This window comes from Tupaia chinensis, unplaced genomic scaffold, assembly GCF_000334495.1.
Source record: "Tupaia chinensis unplaced genomic scaffold, TupChi_1.0 Scaffold000032_1, whole genome shotgun sequence".
Lineage (NCBI taxonomy): Eukaryota > Metazoa > Chordata > Mammalia > Scandentia > Tupaiidae > Tupaia > Tupaia belangeri.
This window is the reverse complement of record NW_006159462.1, coordinates 43749-65596: the sequence shown is the minus strand read 5'-3', so window position 1 is coordinate 65596 and position 21848 is coordinate 43749. Positions and strand designations below refer to the sequence as shown.

General features: G+C 33.7%; 1 protein-coding gene across 1 annotated transcript in view; it reads left to right on the top strand.

Annotated features, from left to right (window-relative positions):
* Window positions 1-21848, top strand: part of CSMD3 (CUB and Sushi multiple domains 3) — a gene marked incomplete at its 3' end in the record, with an annotated part of 1277483 nt that overhangs the window by 1212006 nt on the left and 43629 nt on the right. The window contains exons 51-57 of the mRNA XM_027771421.1: window positions 6470-6655; window positions 8417-8611; window positions 11064-11237; window positions 14245-14418; window positions 17941-18114; window positions 20031-20216; window positions 21503-21676. Coding sequence (XP_027627222.1) covers window positions 6470-6655; window positions 8417-8611; window positions 11064-11237; window positions 14245-14418; window positions 17941-18114; window positions 20031-20216; window positions 21503-21676 — 1263 coding nt within the window. The remainder of the gene's footprint in view (window positions 1-6469; window positions 6656-8416; window positions 8612-11063; window positions 11238-14244; window positions 14419-17940; window positions 18115-20030; window positions 20217-21502; window positions 21677-21848) is intronic.

Below are 21848 nucleotides of genomic sequence, written 5' to 3'. Positions count from 1 at the left end.
AATAATCCATTTCTTTGTCCCATGAATGTCTTGCCTCTCTGTTTTTCTCCTTAATGTCTTCCCTCAGATTCTCCTCCTTCTCCCATTCTCTTTCCACACTGTATCTGGTATCTAACCATTTTCTATGTTTCTACATCTTCTTCTGGTCATTCAGTTTCGGCTCCACTCCTTTTGAATATAGTACCAGAAGTCCTTGCCAATGCAATCAGAAAAGAGAATAAAATGGAAGGCATTCAAAAAGGAAAAGAAGAGGTGAAATTATCTCTGTTTGCAGATGACATGATTGTATATATAGAAGACCAAATGGTATTCACAGAAACATTCCTGGAAGTAATAAATGAATACAGTAAAGTTGGGATACAAAATCAACACACAGAAATCTGTATCATTTCTATAGTGAACAACAGGCAGACTGAGATAGAACTGAAGAAAGTAATTTCATTTACCATAGCCCCAAAAAGTAGAAGATACCTAGGAATAAATCTAACCAAAGAAGTTAAAGACCACCAGAAGGAAAACTATGAAAAGCTAAAAAAAAGAAATAGAAAATGACACAAAAAGGTAGAAGGACATCCCATGTTCCTGGATTGGAAGAATTAATATAATCAAATAACCATTTATTGTTTCCTACCCCAGAGAATCTGAACCACCCCTTTCCACTGTAGAGCTGTGTTTTGTGGTGATATGTAAAAGTAGTCACTTTGTAATCTCTGCCTTACTATTTTTTTTAATCTCTGAAAATGAGCTTCATTTTACAGTGTCCATACAATAACACTGTATAACTGCTTACAAAACCAAACATTGATGTAGAGCAAAACTGTACTTCACAAGTTGTTCAACTTCTAAAGTTAAGTGGTACAAACAAGTTTGTGTTAGTTTGTTCTTTTTTTTCTTTGTTCACCTTTTTTTACTTCATATTTTTAAACATTCAATTAACTTTTTTAGCTTACAAAGTAAATATTTCAATATGTGAACAATTCTCCCTAGTCCAGTTGATTAAACTGTAAAATATCTTCAACAGATAATGCCACATTTATTTGTCCCATTAATGCTTTGCCTTCATATTTTTATTCTAAATGTCCTTCCTCAGGCCCTACTCTTCCACACACATTATATCTGCTATTTACACCCATTTATTGTGTTTGTATATCCTTTGGCCAATCAGTTTCAGTCATAGAGTGCAGACACTCCGTATATGTTAAGTGGGGACATACAATGTCTCTCCTTCATAGCCTGGCTTGCTTCACTCAGCAGTAATCTTCCATATTCTTCCACTTTCTGTCAAAAGCCAGGGTTTTGTTGTTTTTTATGGCTGAATAGTATTCCACAGAGTATATGTGCCACAGTTTTTCAATCCATTCATCTGTTTGGGGGCATTTGGTTTGGTCCCATGTCTTAGCAATTATGAATAGTACTGCAATAAACATTGATGTGCAAGCACTTTTCCAATGAAGAATTCTTCTGTCCTTTGGGTGGATTGGAAAAATTAATATAATCAAAATGGCAATTCTACCCAAATTAATCTGCATATTTAATGCAATGCCAATCAAAGTACCAGACACATTCTTCACAGATCTAGAAAAAAGAATCATAAAATTTGTCTGGAATCATAAAAGACCCCGTATTGCCAAAGCAATTCTACACAAGAAGAGTGGAGTGGGAGGCATCTCACTCCTTAACCCAAAAATATACCACAAAGCTTTGGCAATTAAAACAGCATGGTACTGGCACAGAAACAGACATGTGGACCAATGGAACAGAAAAGAGTCCCTAGAAATAAATTCCCAAACATACAGTCAACTGATTTTTGACAAGGGGTACCAGTCAATCCAGTGGGAAAAGGAAAACCTCTTCAGCAAATGGCGCTGGAAAAACTGGATTTTCACCTGCAGAAAGATGAATCTGAATTCCCACATATCCCCTCTGACAAAAATTAAGTCAAAGTGGATCAAAGATCTAAATCTAAGACCTCAAACTATAAATCTGCCTTACTTTTAATCTGAGCTTTTTTAAGAGTCTTTAGAGAAGTCTCTTTGTCACCTACCCAGTTATGATGATTTTTCTGAATTATATTTTTCTTTTCATTTTCTAAATTTATATGAGACCTTAAATTGTAACCTATCCACAGACACAGGAGTTGTCTTATCATTTTATGATGTTGTATATTTTTCCTTTCATTTCTAAAATGTAACCATTTTATACTAAATAGACATGTGAAACCTAGAGTATTTAACTATACTTCTTTTTACCTTGACCTAGGTGCAACCTATACTATTCCAACAATGTATGTTAATTAAATCAATAAAATACACTACTTCTGGCCAGGATGAAGTAGGAAAATTCCTTACTTTTTTGGTTGAACTTCTCAAAATTCCTAAGTGAAAATATAAATATTGCCTGAACAGATACTAGGGAATAATTTATTTTTGCAACACTATTTTAGAGGTTATGTAATTAGCAGGGATAATAACATAATTATATTAAATTGTATATATAATTTATTAAGTCAGTGTTACTGCTACTCTGCTCATAATTTGCAGGTTACCAAATTACAGAAGATCAAACTATTCAGCAGTAGGGATTCAGTTTTGACAATTTCATAATGATTTCACTAAGGTTTTACACATTATGTTCAATTTGAATAGATTAGTGAAAATTAAGCACCTATTGGTAAGTTTTATCAGAGGTTGAAATGGGAGATGGATGAATAGAATTCAGCATTAATAATGAAGCCAAACTTATGTCTTTCTGTTCTTTATTTTGCTATGAGAAAAATGTAATTAAAAATAGGGATTAGATGAAATCTACAAAACAAGATACATTTCAGAATTCAGAAACTTTGCGATTTTATAAAGACAATACAGTAATGGGCCAGCATACGGCCTGGAAATTAAGGCTGCTGGACCCCACATAAGCAGCAGCATGGTTAAAGAGAGTCCTGACCCAGTGGCTTGAAAAATACACCAGGTGGACCTAATTATAAAAAATGAAAAAAAGGAAAATGTGCTGGGTGTGTGTGTGGACGACCAAAATCTTGAAAAGAAAAAATAAGAGGAGGGATTGTAGTGTGGGCATGACCACCCCTTCCTCCAAGAAGATTTATCACTTTCCTTCTCTCTGTCTCTCTCTGGTGAGCATGTGTGTCCTATAGCAAAGGAAAAAGAGAAAAAAAAAAGATAATATAGTATATATTCCAGATACAATGTTTTAAATCCAACTGGTTCTTAGTTATTTGAATAAACATATTAAAATGTATTTTTTTTCTTTAGTTTTTCTCTGACTGGGTTTTTTTCAAAGATCGGTCTTCAATTTTAGAAATTCTGCCTTCTGCTTGATCTAGCCTATTGTTATTTGATTACATTTTTTTAAACTCACTTATTTCTTCAATGAGTGACCAAAGAACAAAGAGAGACAGAGACAGAGAGACAACCATGCCCAACATGGTCTTGAAGCCACAAACCATCCCGAGCTTTATTCAGCCCTAGATCATGGGCACATGCATGATTTGCATACTCAGGGAGGTCTCTGGATGTAAATCCAGAAACTTCCCATGTGGATCAGTCTCACAGAGTGTCATTACATTTTATTGCTACACTGTTTTCCAGTCCCTCAATTGCATTTTTTACTTAATTTAGTGAACGATTCATCTCTAGGATTGCTGTTTGTTTTTTCTAATAATATCTACCTCTGCTGAATTTCTTATTTATATTATGAATTGTCTTTCTGGTTGTGTTGAAGTTTTACTTGTATTCTCTTTAATGTCATTAAGTTTCCCCTCATTATTTTGAATTCTCCATCAGATATTTCATAGATGTCCTATTCTGTATAGTCTACTTCCAAAGAATTATTGTGTTCCGTCGAAGGGGGTCATGTTTCCTTTTTATTTCATGTGTCTTGTGTTCCTACATTGAAATCATGGCATCCAGTGGAACGTCAGTACGTCTTCTGCTTTTATGAGTTGCTTTTCTATGGAAGCGCTTTATTCTGTAGAGGTATCCTACAGTATTACTTGGTTAGAGTGCTTTGTCTTTGATTATGGGTGCATTTAGTAGCATAGTCTCTGTATATTATACTGGAATCTATGTCAGTGTTGTCTGCAAGTGCTTTTGTGGCTGAGACCATGAGTGTTTGTGAATGTAGTGGTAGTGCTTTGTTGGATGTGGGCATCACTAGGGAGAACTCAGGGTCCTCAGATCTTGGATGAGATATATGTAACATATGGGGACTGTGCAGTTGAGGAAGCAGCATCTCCAAAGATAGTGGTTATAAAAGGTGCCAGATATAGAGGGCCTGGTAATCTTGGGCTCTGGTGGGATATGTGTAGGATACAAAGGTTCTATTGGTTGAGTGAGTAAGAATGCAGCTAGAGGCAGCTATAGCTCCCAAGCCAACATCCTTGGGCCCTATATGCTGCATGTGCCATGTGCAGGGGTTCTACCACTAAATAGGACAGGATCACCAGTAGTGGCATCAGAACTGCCCAGATGGGTGTCTTCAGACCATGGTTGGGGCACGTGTGGCATGTGGTGTATCTGTAAATAGAGGGTCTAGGCTTGTTGTTGGCAATGGCAATAGCAGATGTGTTGGGAAGAGGCTGGTGCTCTCAGACCTTAGGTGGAGTGCATGCCAGCCCCTCTGGTTGAAATACTGGGGTTGACAAGAATAGCTGCTTCTGGGTAGTGTCCTTGGGCTAGAGTAGAGCACACCAAGAAAGCTGAAGCTGGGCTGAGTAAAGCGGCGGGGGCTCCCTTAGCTGGCTTCAATGGCTGCGCTTAGGCCAGCAACCTTAGACTCTGGGCTGAATGTTTGTGGCCTGTAGAGTGCTTACTAGTAACTCTGATCCCTAGCATGTGCAGAGGGCATGTAGAGGTCACACTGGGCAAAGAGGCTGTTTAGGCTGGTGCGGTCAGGGACTCTGGTCCCCAGTGGGTGAGTGAAATAAGAGGCCACACTGATCAAGGGGATAGGTCTGCCAGTAGTGGTTATTGCCAAAGGAGTGGTGCTTGGAGTCCTCAGTCTCTGGGGCTAAGAGTCTGGAGTCTTGTCTCTTGAGGGTAGAGAAGACCCAGAGTTTTCATTTTGGGGGAATCCTTTCATCAATTCCCTTGGCCTTAGTGGCACCCTCCTCTCTGTGGTGGGCTGATTGTTGTCTAGGACCAGGGTGCTGTGTGGGCTCAGGTGTCACTGATTGCATTGCTGGACTGAGGAGTTGTCCTGTCTCTGTTTTCCAAAGGATGGGCATAGTGGGTTGACAGAAGGGCCCAGGATGTGGAAAAACAAGGTCGACTGACTCCCATCTTTAAAAAGTTTATGGGGGCAAAAAAACAGAATTAAAAGATAAAATATATAAATTTTATTTTCAGCACAAACTCCATCTAATTGAGGACACTTATGTAAGCAATGATGCCTACCATTTTGTCCACTGTTAAATGAAGGAGGGTCGTGGAAGTTTAACCATGTCAGTACAGTCTTTTTTGTCTTTTAAGTGAAGAAAAATGGGTATCATAAAATTTTTATTAAGATTAAGAAACAACAACAAAAAGTCAGAAGGAGTCAAACCTGAACTGTGAGCTGGAAACCCGGTTGATTTTCCACTGAAACTCTTGTAAAATTGCCCTTGTTGCAGAGAGAAAAGAGCAAGAATATTGTCGTGGTGGAGAACGCTCCGATCCACCTTTTTTTCTGGATGTTTCTCTGCCTAAATTTTGTTTAACTTCATCAAAACAATCTCATAATTAGCAGGTGTCATAGTTCTTTGTCCCTCCAGAAAATTAACAAGCAAAATTCCTTGAATATTTTTCAAAACTCTTACCATAACCCTTGCTCTTGATGGGTCTGATTTTGCTCTGACTAGGATAATTCCAACTCCCGATAGCCATTTCCTTATGAACTTGATAAAGCCATGTGCCATCTTCTGTTACAATTTTTGAAGAAAAGCTTTATAGTTTGGTCCCATTTGTATAAAATATCCATTGGAAGTTCTGCTCTGGTTTACATCTGATATTTTTGTTTTATTTATTTATTATACATTCAAGCACTATATGTCATTATAGCTTGTAAAATGAATTTTCCCAACATGAACTTGCTGTATGTTAGTCTAGATAAGGATATTATCATACATTTCATCATCAATTGTTCATTTTTGTGTCCCTAAATGTTTTGCTTCTTTCTCTTTTCTCTTTTGGAAAGAAAGGGACGTGATTTTGTTGTTAGCCTTTGGACATCAACTAACCAGAAAATTTGTTCCACTGTAATTTTTCAGTCAGAATTGTGTTAGTTAGAACAACTGAGGTGTCCATAGTGTTGGCTATTGTTTCTGCTATTATTCATTGATCCTCTTCAATTAGTTGAGAAATTCTGAAATTGTTTTAAAGAACTTAATAAAATTCCAAGCAGTTTTGCATGTTTTACAGTTTAACAGACTAATAAATGGAGCATGTTTCTTCCTGTGATTTTTGTGTTATCATAGCAATTTCCTGTGGAATTCCTAAAGCTCCAACAAATGGAGGCATACTCACAACAGACTACTTGGTAGGAACCCGAGTAACCTACTTTTGCAATGATGGGTATAGATTGTCTTCTAAGGAACTTACCACTGCTGTATGCCAATCAGATGGAACATGGAGCAATCATAACAAGACCCCTCGCTGTGTTGGTATGTGTGTTTAGGAAATTTGATTACTTCTATTTCTACTGATGTCCTATATAATTTGAAATTTTATGACTCATTGAATTTTTAAAATTAATCCTTGAAATAAAGTTTGGAGTCTAAGAGAAAATAAAAGTTAATTTACTGTTTGTACTATGAGGTAATAAAAAGCAATATAAGGAATTTTAGCTTAGTTTTAGAAACTCCAGAATATTTATGTAAAAAAAGTTACTTTTTATTTTGCATATAAAAATGTCATTTCTTTTATAAAAGGCTATTTATCTTGCATTATACATTTTCAATACACAACGCATTGAATGTATTTTTACAGTTAACCTTAATAAAATTATCTTTCAATACATTAGCTCTGAATTTTATGTGAATAAATGATGCTGCTGTGATTATTCAGTTTTTTTCAGATTACTTACACTAAAAAATATTTCTCATTGCTGTCATTACTATTTTGCTAGCTAAATGAATATTATGTAATGATCATATTAGAATTTGATTCTGACAGGACTAGCCTGTGGCCTGGTTTTAAGGCAGCTGGATCCCACAGGGCCGACTGGGCTGCTCAAGTCCCTGACCTGGCAGCTTGAAAGACCAGGAGCATGTTCATGTGTGCCCCCCAAAACCAAAAGGTGGGAATGATGGAAGAATACAAATTGTGGGATGACCATGTCCCATAGAAGGGGTACTTTCTTGCTTTCCCTCTCTCTCTCGCACTCTTTCTCTCCCTGGCAGACACACGTGCCCTGTAGCAAACTTAAAGAAAAAAAAAAAAAGAAATTAATTTTGACAGCAAAAGGAGTGGAAAATGTTGGTTGAAGTAAAATCTTTCATTTTTCCTATGTTTCAATTGTTTCTTCACATTTAACATTAATATTTTGACTTAGTTGCGATTTCATTGATAATTAAGACTATTAAATTATTTGCAATCTTAGCATAGGTGTGTAATAATACTTCTACTTGATTAAGTTTTGAATTAGCCAAAGCTTATATTCACAGCTTGTTCATGTGTGCCCCCCAAAACCAAAAGGTGGGAATGATGGAAGAATACAAATTGTGGGATGACCATGTCCCATAGAAGGGGTACTTTCTTGCTTTCCCTCTCTCTCTCGCACTCTTTCTCTCCCTGGCAGACACACGTGCCCTGTAGCAAACTTAAAGAAAAAAAAAAAAGAAATTAATTTTGACAGCAAAAGGAGTGGAAAATGTTGGTTGAAGTAAAATCTTTCATTTTTCCTATGTTTCAATTGTTTCTTCACATTTAACATTAATATTTTGACTTAGTTGCGATTTCATTGATAATTAAGACTATTAAATTATTTGCAATCTTAGCATAGGTGTGTAATAATACTTCTACTTGATTAAGTTTTGAATTAGCCAAAGCTTATATTCACAGCTATTGCAAAAATTGGACATTCTCATTAAACCAATTTTCTCAATACACTGTCCTTCCAAAACTTTATAAGAAATAAGAAGTAGAGGAAAGGCAGGAATTGGTATTCTAGTAGGTGGATTTGTGTACAAATACTCCAAATTGTGAAACAGTGGGGTGTATTCAAGGAACTACAAGCAGTAACATACAACTGCAGAATAGAAAAGGTTAATGTTGAAAGGAAATAAAGAACAAGGGTCTTGTATGGCAATATGGCAAATGACTTAAGACAGTGGAGATGTAAAAAATGGAACAGACGTGAGATGCAGTTAAGAGATGGTACAGATATGTCTGACTTAGCATTTATATTTTTGGTTTTTGTATAGTTGTTACATGTCCAAGCATCAATTCTTTTACCTTGGAACATGGAAGATGGAGAATTGTGAATGGCTCCCATTATGAATATAAAACTAAGGTGGTTTTCAGCTGTGACCCTGGTTATCACGGACTAGGCCCTGCTTCTATTGAATGCCTTCCTAATGGTACCTGGAGTTGGAGAAATGAAAGACCATATTGCCAAAGTAAGTATATATTCTATAAGCTTATTTCATAAGCTATCTTTGGTAACTGGATTCCTTGTATTACTTCCTTTTCCAAACATGCTTGAGCAATAAAGTGATATTATTAAATTGGTCATTTTTTATCATTGCATCTTTATATTTTCCAATTAAGGTTATATTAGCAAATGCTTATGTAAAAAAGCATAGATTTTGGATTCAGAAATCTTGAATTTAGTTTCCAGATCTATCATCTATTTAAAACAACTAAAATATGTTTATTGTATATATTACAATCATTTTGAAAAAGAAAATGATCCTTAAATCTTTTGAAAAAGATGTAAGCATTTCCTGCAAATCACAGAGCCTAATAAACAACTGTCTTATGTGTAGTAAGTTTATAAGTAAGTATTTTTCTTATGAATATTTTGCTATTTTTAATTAATTTTTTTCTTTATGTCAACATAGGATATTTTGGTTGTCCTACTTTTTAAGATAATCATATTGATAAATTAAAATCTTAAAATATATTTCTAAATTATATTTTATATTCTAAAAATATGACATCTGTATTTGAACATTTTGCTTCATTCTTTTAAGTTTTCTTGCAATATTTTTCTCTACCTTTAGTCTCCTTCTTCTTCCAGTAAAATTTCATTTTCTAAGCACATAGGATAAGTGTATTTCAGAGAACTAGAAAAAATAATCTGTAACAGAAAAATTTAATAAGGCATTCAGGGAATGTTTATTTGGTTCCTTCGTGGTTTTCTATTGTGTAGGATGGTTTAAGTGATGCATAAGATTAGGGTGCTGCCCACAGATAAGAAAAGGATTCTAGAAATTGTAGTTTATTGAGAAAATAAAAAAATATTTTATGGTCCACCACTTGTCTTTTAAATTAAAATAATATAACTATTAGTATTATTGATAATATTAGTTTACTAGCAACATTAAAAGTGATCTCAAATAATTATCTGAGGAGATCAAAATTATCAGTAAGTTTTAAATTCTATATGAAAATATTTAAAGTTTGCAAATTTTCTATTTTCTTTCTCTCTCTTTTATTTTATTTATTTATTTATTTATTTTTTTGAGAGTTTTTTCCTACAGGGTACATGCACTCACCAGAAAGACAGACAGAGAGACAGAAAGCAAAAAATCACTTCCCAGGGGGGATGGCCACGCCACAATCCCTTTTCCTCCATTCTCCTCTCAGGATCTTGAGTATGCATACACACGTGCCTGGCATGAGTTTAAGCCACCAGGTCCAGGACTCAAACCGCAGTTGACTACATGGGAGTCCAGCAACATAGGCATTACACTAACCGCTGGTCCCTTCTTTCTAAGAACTATCTACGTATTAAAGCTGGAGCCAAATGAAGTACTATGAGTTAGTTATTAACCATTAGACTCTGGAAATAGACTGAGTTTAAAATCTTGATTTAGCTCTCTGTAGGTTGTGTTAATTTATTAAAGTTGTTTAACTTCTTTGTGCCCACACATATTCTAGTGCATACAGTTTAGACAGTGATCGAACCTACCTCAGAGAGGATTTTGAGCACAGATAGTCGTGCTTAGTATTACTAAGCACTCAGCAGACATTATTCATTACTGTTTTTAATGTAAAAATGATATTTATTTGTATTCTGTAAGTATGAAGAAGCAATAAAAGATGGGTTTTGAGTGACTTGGAAGGTCACTTAATTGCTCATCAGTTTCCTAAAAACCTGTGACTACTAAAGTATAATTATATTTAATGGATCTTGTAAAATAAAATATTTTATATGTAAATTTCTTAACTATAGAGTCCTTGGAAACTACTACCATAGTGTTGGTTTAGATATGAAGAAATTTTGTTTCAGGTAGATCAAAGAGTTTGGCCTTGGTTGGAAAACTAGAGAAATATTTTAAACTAATGCATCATTCTCTTTAGTATTGTTTTGTTTTATTTCTCTACAGTCAGATTAAACAAAAATTGTTAAGATAATAACTTCATTATATATATACCTTGGTAACTTTAAAATTTTAAGGGAACTTGGGGCCAGCAGTTGGCATAATGGTTATATTGCTGGACTCCCACGTGATAGACCATGGTCTGAATTCTGGACCTGTGACTTAAAACTCACCCCAGGTGCAGGTGTGCGTGTGACCAAAATCCCGAGAGGAGAACAGAGAAGAACTGCGGCATAGCCATCCCCCTGGGGGGTGATTTCTCATTTTCTGTCTCTCTCTCCAGCAAGTGCATGTGCCCTATGGCAAAAATCTCTCTAAAAAAATAAAGAAACATTCAATGGGACTTAATGGAGATACATTTTAAATTATATCTTCTTGCATTTTCACATTAATTCAAATGTGTTTACAATGTCAATTTTCAGTGGTTATTACATTAAATCATACAGAACTCAAAATGTTAAAAGCATAGAATTATTACATATTGAGTGTCTTTGAGAGTTTTTACTTGTTCATTATTTTAAAGTTATTTCCTGTGGGGAACTACCTACACCTCCGAATGGAAACAAGATTGGTACTCAAACTTCGTATGGCTCAACAGCAATCTTCACCTGTGATTCAGGATTCATGCTTGTGGGTTCTGCTGTACGGGAATGCCTTTCCTCAGGTCTTTGGAGTGGATCTGAAACCAGATGCCTAGGTACAGCTTTTACTTCATTGTAACTAATACCCCTCCCTCACCTGCCCTGCACCCATGAGCCAGCCGTTTTCCTCTAATATGAGATAATGACTTCGATTCACTCACTAAGGATGCTACAAAATATAAAGCACTTAACTTTAAAAATGGCTCATGGTAGAAAAGCTATTAAACAGATAACTCTTAAAGTTAATCAACTAGTCTTCCTAATGAGAATCTTATGTCATTAAGGGGAGACACATTTTCTTCCAGGCATAGTGAAAATAAAAAGGTGAAAGCTAATTGGCTGAAAATTATATGTCTGCATACTCAGCTGGATTAATCACTGTAGCAGTTAATTCATTCTAAACTGTAGCCAATTCTTTCACCTATTTACTTAAAGTAATGACTGAAGTATAAGAATAATGTCTATATTTAAATATCTTTTTCACTTTTTATTTCATAATATTTCAATATGTTTAAAACTGCTTTCTATTGAAACTTTGTTTTTTTTAATCAAATATTAGGCAGTTAAGAGTACAGTTGCCAAACAAGCAAATCTTAGGCATCTCTAAATTTATTATTAAAATCTGTTCAGTAAAAGAAACTATATTAACTTGCTTTACGTCTTCTCATCTTTTATTGTGAGAAGAATATTATGATCCATGCTTCAAATTTACAAAGACTTCAATAATTCCATTAACATTAAGAGACTGCTATGCTTTGTGCTTTTTTTTTCTTCTAAAGTGATTTCAAGGTATAACAGCAAGTACTTGATTAAGTAATAATAATAAAAAAACTATGCTAATGATTATTTACTCGTCTGTTAGGAAAAAGGAATAATAATTTTCCCATTGAATTAATTGGTGCTGTTTGTCAAAAATTAGTTGACAGTATGTTTTGGAGTTTGTTTTGGGTTCTCTATTCTGATCAATTGGTGTTTGTGCCTGTTTTTGTGTATGTACCATGCTGTTTTAACTTTCACATCTTTGCAATATATTTTGGGGAGAGAGAGTGAGATGCCTCCTACTCCCCTCTTTTTGCACAGTATTGTTTTGGCAATATAGGGCCTTTTATGATTTCAGACAAATTTTATGATTTTTTTTCCTAACTCTGTGAAGAATGTCTCTGGTAATTTGATTAGGATTAAATTAAATTTATGAATCAATTTGGGTAGAATTGAAATTTTGATTATGTTAATTCTTCTAATCCAGGAACATGGAATGTTCCTCCACTCTTTTATAACAAAATCATTTAATGAACACAAAACTGAAAAATTATCTGGTAATAATAATGTGTGTGGTGATATATTTGACTGGATTAATATACAGTGTAGTCATGTTGAGAAACCCATTCTGTATGCTGTAAAGATGTACAGTGATTTAATGTAATTTTTTAAAATTAAAATAAACAAATAAAAAGAATTCGTAGTTTTATCAAAGGTACTGGGGAGAGATGTTCACCTGTTGAAGTGACCATTTTGTAAGACAAATAATAATGTGATTGAATGTATGGAAGAGAATGAAATAAAAAAATTAATTAAAAAAATTATAGAAACAAAAAGGGGAAAAACACTTCATCTAATTGCAATCTAGCTAAATTCACTTACTACTTTTAAATTGTATCTTAAAATAGTCTTTTATTCATATGCAGGGCCTACAAAAGTTCATAGAGAATGCATATTATTAAAATAAAAACTATGCATGGAGTTTGTATTTTTGAACAAAAATGTATTCATACTTTAATTATATATTTCCGCAAACTGTTTGAAGTCTCCTTTTATGTGTCATCTAAGCAAAGAAAGGTTTGCTTTTTTGTTTCCCAGCATTATGCTTGCTTTCTTTTTCTTAATGGATTATGTTGCCAACCCCATGGGGGATAGCCATACCACAATCCTTTTGTCTCCATTCTCCTTCTGGGATCTTGGGCACACATGCACACAGGCCTGGCATGATTTTCAAGCCTCTGGGTTTGGGTCTCAAACTTCCATCGGCCATGTGAGAGTCCAGTGCTGTAAATGCTGTGCCATCTTCTGGTCCTGAGAACAATGCTAAATAGAACTAGTGAGAGTGAACATCCTTGTGTGGCTACCTGTATCAAGAAGAACACATTGACTATTTCAGCAGTAAATATGAATTAGTTGGAGCTGTTTTAGATATCTTTATCAGGATGAGGAATTTCTTAATTTGCCGTTAGTTTTTATCATAGATAGGTGCTGAATTTTATCAAGTGCTTTTTTATATCTATTGGATTAATTATGTAGATTTGTTTTTTTCTTTTACTATGTTAATATGATAAGTTGTAGTGATTGATTTTCCATCTTTAACTTTTCATTTCCTCAATACATACTGTATTATCATTTGTATTTGTTGCTAGACTGATTTTCTAACATTTTATTAAGATACTTTGTATCTGTTTCATGTAAGACATGGGTTTTCTTTATGTGTCTTTTAGGATTTATTTATTATTGGGGCTAAGATTGCCTCAAAAATCAAGTTAAATAGTAATTCTATTTTTAACAGAGTTCGTATGAAATTGCTTTTTTCTTTTCCTTAAATGTTTGAATTTACCAGAAAAAAGTATCTGACCTGAATGTTTTATACAGGAAAGTTTTGTTTAAGGATCTAAATACGGGGCTGCTCGTGGTATGGAGGTTAAGGCTCTAGACACCATGTGGATGACCACACAGTTCAAGTCTCAGACCCAGTGGCTTGAAAATCACCCTGCGCATGTGTGCATGCGTATCCCAAGTCCCAAGAGACTAGAGACGCGATCACAGCTTGGCCATCCCTGGAGGCTAATTTCACACTTTCCTTCTCTCTCTCTCTCTCTCTCTCTCTCTTTCTCTCTGTGTTTCTTTCACTTTAGTAAGCATACATGCTCCATAGCCAAAACAAAAAAATTCAAGTATTTTAATGCTCATGTTTTCCATTTTATCTTGTGTTAGTTCTGATAAGTTATACTGTATAGTATGCAAGTTTACAAATAAAACAATCATAATATTAAAAATGGTATTTTCGACCCATTTCAGCGGGTCACTGTGGAATTCCAGAACTCATTGTGAACGGTCAAGTCATTGGAGATAATTATGGATACAGAGACACCGTTGTATATCAGTGTAATCCTGGATTTCGATTGATTGGCTCCTCAGTGAGAATATGTCAACAAGATCACAACTGGTCGGGTCAGCTTCCATCCTGTGTGCGTAAGTAAGCATGGAAAAAGAGAAAGATGCTTTCCGTCTTGTTGAATGACCAATCATTTTTTTTCCTTAAGCAAGATAAATAATTACATGTGTATGTGTGTATGAGTGATGATATAAACTAAGATCCCAAATCCATTCTTTTATACTTTTATACAATTGTCTTTAAAGTGGAATATGTTCAGGGTCACATAAAACTGTGAGCTAAAAAAAAATAAAAAACTAACAGAATATCTATTATAATTTAAGGTTTTTTATGGAGAAAGCAAATTCAAACTTTAGTAAGCATACATGCTCCATAGCCAAAACAAAAAAATTCAAGTATTTTAATGCTCATGTTTTCCATTTTATCTTGTGTTAGTTCTGATAAGTTATACTGTATAGTATGCAAGTTTACAAATAAAACAATCATAATATTAAAAATGGTATTTTCGACCCATTTCAGCGGGTCACTGTGGAATTCCAGAACTCATTGTGAACGGTCAAGTCATTGGAGATAATTATGGATACAGAGACACCGTTGTATATCAGTGTAATCCTGGATTTCGATTGATTGGCTCCTCAGTGAGAATATGTCAACAAGATCACAACTGGTCGGGTCAGCTTCCATCCTGTGTGCGTAAGTAAGCATGGAAAAAGAGAAAGATGCTTTCCGTCTTGTTGAATGACCAATCATTTTTTTTCCTTAAGCAAGATAAATAATTACATGTGTATGTGTGTATGAGTGATGATATAAACTAAGATCCCAAATCCATTCTTTTATACTTTTATACAATTGTCTTTAAAGTGGAATATGTTCAGGGTCACATAAAACTGTGAGCTAAAAAAAAATAAAAAACTAACAGAATATCTATTATAATTTAAGGTTTTTTATGGAGAAAGCAAATTCAACTCTTATGTTTACTATACATATATGACATTTATTAATAAATATTCAATTTATAGAAGTTAGATTCTGAACACATTTTCGATTACAGAATTTAAATTTGAGACCTCTGTGAACAATATCAACATCGATATAATACCAGGAAACTTTATGATAGTGGAATATATTGTGTATAACTTTTCCCAATGTGGCATTGTAGTTATTACAACAAAAGTATATTCTGATGAAGTGGATAAAAAGGTGGAAATAAGAATTAGGGTGGAGGGACCAGCAGTTGGCATAATGACTGTGTCGCTGGACTCCCATGTAGCTAACTGCGGTTTGAGTCCCAGACCCAGTGGCTTAAATTCACGTCGGGCGCGTGTCCAAGATCCAAGAAGAGAATGAAGGAGAAGGGATTGCAGTGTACCATACCCTCGGGGGATGATTTCTCACTTTCTGTCTCTCTCTGCCTTTCTGGTGAGCGCGTGTGCCCTATAACCAAAAAAAAAAAAACAAAAAAAAACCCCACGAAGTATAGGGTGGAAAAAATCACCAGATGTGACTATTGTCATTATGTGAGTTAATGAACCATTTTTCATTATTTTCTTAGGGCTCAAATTCCTCACAGCTAAAGTGAATAGTTTAAAATATTTATTATTAATGTAATTACCCCTTTTACATTCAGAATTCATCGTATTTTCAAATGTTAAAGATTACATATACCTAGTTTATGTAGCCATAATTTCTCATAAGTTGCTTAGAAAAACTTTAAGATTTATTTAGGAGTTTAAAGCACTATTTCCATTGTTTAAATATAAAAACTGTTCTAAAATTTATATAAAACAGTATGATTATAAATTAAATTTAGAATTGTTTTAATAAAAAATATCTCATCAGTTTGATAAATGCCCATGATATCTTTAAAGCTCATTTAGATATGAATTTGCACATGAAAGATAATGTGGATTTTTAAATAATACCATTTTATTATAATTATTTCCATACACATGCTGTGCTTGGGGTTTTTTAATGGATCTCTTCTTTATAGATATGGTATGAATTTGTTAACTATGCATTTCTTGTGACTACTAGACTACAAAAGGAAGAATATATTTGAATAATAATAATTCAATTACATTTCTTAATCCTTTGAATCCCCAGAAATACAGTGTTTCGGAGCATCTTGTGTTCTGTTTTGGACTTTAAATTTAAATTTCCATGTGTTTATTATTTTTTTCTACTAACAATTTTCATCTTAAATTCTTGACATATACTAAAATTCTTATTAAATAATTACTATAAATATATTGGGATTATAATATCATAGGATTAAGGAAAGAGATTTTGTAGGTTACATAATTAATATGTGGGATTTTTAGTATGAATTCACAGTATTGTGTAGGTTACAGAAATAATATGTGGGATTTTTAGTATGAATTCACAGGATTCATATTTATAATTTCCACCGTTGTGAAATTTTACTCCAAACAACAGAAATTTATAGGAATTCTAGTTTAATTGAAAATTATTTTTTGTGTTCAGATAATATGATTTAAAAACTGTGATATCCTGCTTGAATCTGCCCTAGATTTTTTTTCCCTTTCATTTGTAATCTAGTATAACTAATACTATTATGTTGAATAATTGAGGCTATAAATGAGAATTCACCCTTGGGGTAAAACTTATTTGTTTATTGATAATTTTAAACAAGAATAAGATGCTGTTAGGTTTCCAAATGAGTAAGTTGACATCAACAATACTGCTGAGAAATAATTGCTCTTGGGTCATTGTGAAAGCACTAAAAGTGACTACAATCTTTTATTGTGCCCAGTTATGAAGTGCTATTACTGCAGTTGCTCTGATTAGTAGAATGAGATGTTTCAATAAAACAGTTCCTAGAAATAGAGTGTTAGGGGAAAACCAGTTCTACATAAAATTTACAGGAGGATCATAACATTAAAAGGACCTAAGTAATTTATTAATTGGGATCATTATTTCCAAGCAAAATTGTGTTAAACTGTAAAATATTGGTGAAGAAAAGAAACCAATGAAATCAATTGGTATGGAGAATGTTAATAATGGAATCTCAAAATATTAATGGAAATTTTAATACATCCTCATGAATTATTTTCTATTTCTCTGATGTCTATTGACTGTACAAAATATTATATTAAAAGAACTGTTTCAAAATTATATGCAAAACATTACCTTTACATATCTTTAATTCTTAATGTTAACTAGAAAAAGAAAACTATTTTGGTTCTGTTTTGTTCTTTTCTGCTAACTAGTGAAATAGACTTTTTTCATATCTCAGCTTTCTTTAAATTTCAGTATTCTCTCCTAAAATTAAAAAAAGAAATATATATAGAGAATAAAATAAAGAATAAAATAGGTACCATGAAATTTTAAACCTCTTTAAACTACTTTTATAAAATGATCACAATTTAAAATAATTTTCTATTCACTAATATGTTTCCATTAGACTATTTTAACGTTCTACTTTGTCTTTTTTCTTAGTAAGCACTTTAAATATATCTCCACATAAAGACTGGTCTTTTTATTTTTTTAATGATTAAATATAATTGTCATGTGATAACTGGTAACTAAATATTCTTCTATTTTGTGCCCTCCTTCACTCACACTCCAAATGCTATTAGCTGTTAGCTGTGGTCACCCTGGTAGTCCAATTTATGGAAGAACAAGTGGAAATGGATTCAACTTCAATGACGTCGTAACGTTCTCCTGCAACATCGGCTACCTTATGCAAGGGCCGACCAAGGCACAGTGCCAGGCCAACAGACAATGGAGCCATCCTCCACCTGTGTGCAAAGGTAAAAGTCTAACTGTATTCCAGTTTGGGGCATGGCAATAGTGTGTCTGTATACATGCAGACTGTACGTTTCTGTTCTGCTGGGGCAGAACAGGACAAAGTTTTCAGCTAAAAAAACAAAAAAACTTTAATCCTGTTATCTTACTTGCAATGTTTTCCTTTACTTTAAATTTGGAACTTATGTTTTTGAAATCAAAGCTGTATTTCTGCTCAACTTCATTATCTTTTACCTATTTTGTGTCTTCATGTAGCAAGTCACTGATATCATTTAAAACTGCAATTTGTATCTGCACTCTATAGCAGAAACTTAGAGTTTGTAAGGTGTAGTAGCATGGAGGGCAACTATAGATATTAGAGATAGTGAGGATAAAAGTGATATGGGGGTTGGTAATAGAGGGAGAGAGGGAGCGGAACAAGGAAAGGGAAAAAAGTAGAGTACGTTTAATTGACAGAAAATTGTAAAGCTATTTGCTGCTGCTGATGTATACAGTAATGTCTTTGTCTTGACTGATATCGATGGTATTCATGCTGGAAAATCAATGTTGTATGCTATAGAGAGATATGTTATTACATGTAAATTACAATAATTTTTTTTTTAAAAATAGATCAACAGAAAATGGATCGTTCATGGCCTGAGGCCAGGAGTGGGTATTGCAGATAGGCTGGAAAACTTTTTTGCGGATACTGAAATGTTTTAAAACAGTATTGTAGTGGTAGTTTATAGTGTAAACTGATTTATTGAAAATCATTGAGAAAAATGGATTGCAGCATGGCTATCCCTTTGGGGGAGTGGTGATTTCTCGCTTTCTGTCTGTTTCTCTCTGTCTCTCCTGTGAGAGCACATGCCCTGTAGCAAAAACCTTTCTATAAAAAAAAGAAAAGAAAAGAAAATTCTGCCAAAAAATTTCAATTTGATTCATAATTAGTGGAACTTACCTTTGGCATTTTTCTTCATATTTTTGGAAAAAGACTCTATTTAGGGCCTGAATTACACTGATTTCCACATTAACACTTCATTTACATTTTTCTTTTTTTGGTTAAAAACAGTACTAAGGGGAACCAGCAGTTAGTGTAATGGCAATGTCACTGGACTCCCACGTAGTCGACCGCGGTTCACGTCCTGAACCCACTGGCTTAAAAGTCACGCCAGGCACGTGAGCGTGTGTGCCCAAGATCCCGAGAGGAGAATGGAGAAGGGATTGCGGCGTGACCATCCCCCCTGGGGAGTGATTTCTCACTTTCTGTCTCTATATCTCTCTCTGTCTGTCTGGCGAGTGCATGCCCCCTATAGCAAAAACCTCTCCAAAAAAAACCCCCCAAAAAAACAAAAACAAAACAGTACTAAGAAGATTGTTTAGTGGTTTCTTATTTTGCAAAGAACTATGATATATTTCATAATGTTTGGAAAACAGTTATCTATACTTTTTTTCTTATCACTCAACTATAGCTTTAAAAGCATCAGTTTTTAACACTTTTAAATTGCTGTTTAAAGAACTTTTTTATTTTATTTTATTTTTTTAAGAATTATTTATGTAATTTTGTTTATTTATTCATTTATTTTATTTATTTTAATTTGACCAGAGAGAGACAGAGAGAGAGGGAATGTGAGAAAGCAAGCCACCAGGTCCAGGACTTGAACCGTGGTCAGCCATGTAGGAGTGTCTAGTGACTTAACCACCATGCCACCTGCTGGTCCCATTAAAGAACTTTTTTACTAAAGTTACCTTTTTCTATATTTCCAATGACTCAGATTTCAATCCATTACCTAGATAGCCCATGGATTAATTTTATCTCTAAAGTTTTGTCTTTATTTGGTGAAATTTATCTTTAAAATACAGTTTTTAAAATTCTATGAAAAACTCTGTAATATGAGCATATTGTTCAGAATATAAGTTTCAAACTTTGTTGCTCATTTAGTGGTCAACTGTTCTGATCCTGGAATTCCAGCCAATTCTAAAAGAGAGAGTAAAATAGAACATGGAAATTTTACTTATGGCACTGTGGTATTCTATGACTGCAATCCTGGATATTTTTTATTTGGATCTTCAGTATTGATATGTCAACCGAATGGCCAGTGGGACAAGCCTTTACCAGAATGTATCAGTAAGTAGATAATGTGAATTGTTCCTTGAGAAAATTACATGTAATTTACATGTGCAGTGAAAAAATAGTTCAGAAGATATAAAACAAAATTTCATAAAGACGTAGAGAAGTATTTTTTGATTATACTAAATTATTAAATTACAAAATTATATTATGATTATGTTTTATTTAGAGTCATGTCTTTATGGTCATGAGGTGGGTTTTCATGAAACTTTTGTGACAACTTTTGTGTACTAATGAAGAAACACAGTTTTTGCAATGTCTAAAACATTTCAGATTCTATACAAATAATTCACTAAAATTACCCTACATTAGATTAAAATTTGACTTTTTTTTTCATAAATTGACTGGTCTAATTGTTTAAATAATTAGCTGACTTGGTCTTATAGAACTACAACAATAGAGTTAAAAAAAATACTTTTTGTAGGGCATGTAAACCAGAAAGTCTTCAGATTTTCTTAACTCTCATATATTTTTTGACTTTACATTTGCCATAGCACTCGTTGGTATTGTGTTAGGTACTGGAATATTTTATTAAATATATGTGTCTATGGCTCTTTGATACCATAGAGATACATGGCACTCTAAGCACAAGTAACAGTGGGTACATATTAAATTCCCAAGCTACCTCTAGATTATAAAGAATATTCTCTATAAAGAATAATCTTTATTCTGTATTATATAGACTTTTAATTCCCCTACACCTAGTGGTGTTTTGGTTGACAAGCCACTGTCTATTTTTTATACAGCATAATTTATTCACTGATGGCCTAGAATGTAAAATTCTAGAATATAAATTAGATTGTGAATCATAGATTCATCTTCAGTCCATCTCTATTACCCTCAGTACTTTCCTCTTCTAATTTCTGTATAGCCTCAATTTGTATTCTACACAGTACCCTACATCCTTATGTAGGCAATCCATATTACTCCTCTCCCTAACTTGACAGCTTTTTCAAGGCACATACATACTTCGAATATGCATATGGACACACACTTAACACCCTCACACATCCAGACATATCACAATAACTTAATCATGTTTATACTTACTAAATAATGTTCCTGCTAAACTCATTGTGAGGGGGAGTGGGTTAACAAAATAGCACCTATTACTGAAGACGCCTTTTTATTTTAAAAAGTTTTCACAAAGATATATGTTTATTTCTGGAGATTTTATATATTTGAGCATAAATTATACTTCTGATTATTTTATAAACAATCTTATGCAGGTTGTTCGATAGGAGATATAAAAAAATTTTATATTCAATAATTATGTATTGTAGTGATTGACTGTGGACACCCTGGCGTTCCTCCTAATGCAGTCCTGTCTGGAGAGAAGTATACTTTCGGGTCTACTGTTCACTATTCCTGCACAGGAAAACGTTCCCTTCTAGGCCAGTCGTCAAGAACTTGCCAATTAAGTGGCCATTGGAGTGGATCACAACCTCATTGTTCAGGTATCACTTGAAAATTGGACAATATGTGTTGGGAATTACATTATTATTATTATTATCAGGAATATACATATATGTATATGCATATCTATATAAACACACAAAACAACATAAAAATAGAGTAATAAATTCTTCTTTTTGAAAACTGCAAAGGGCAGAAACATTGCTCATGCTT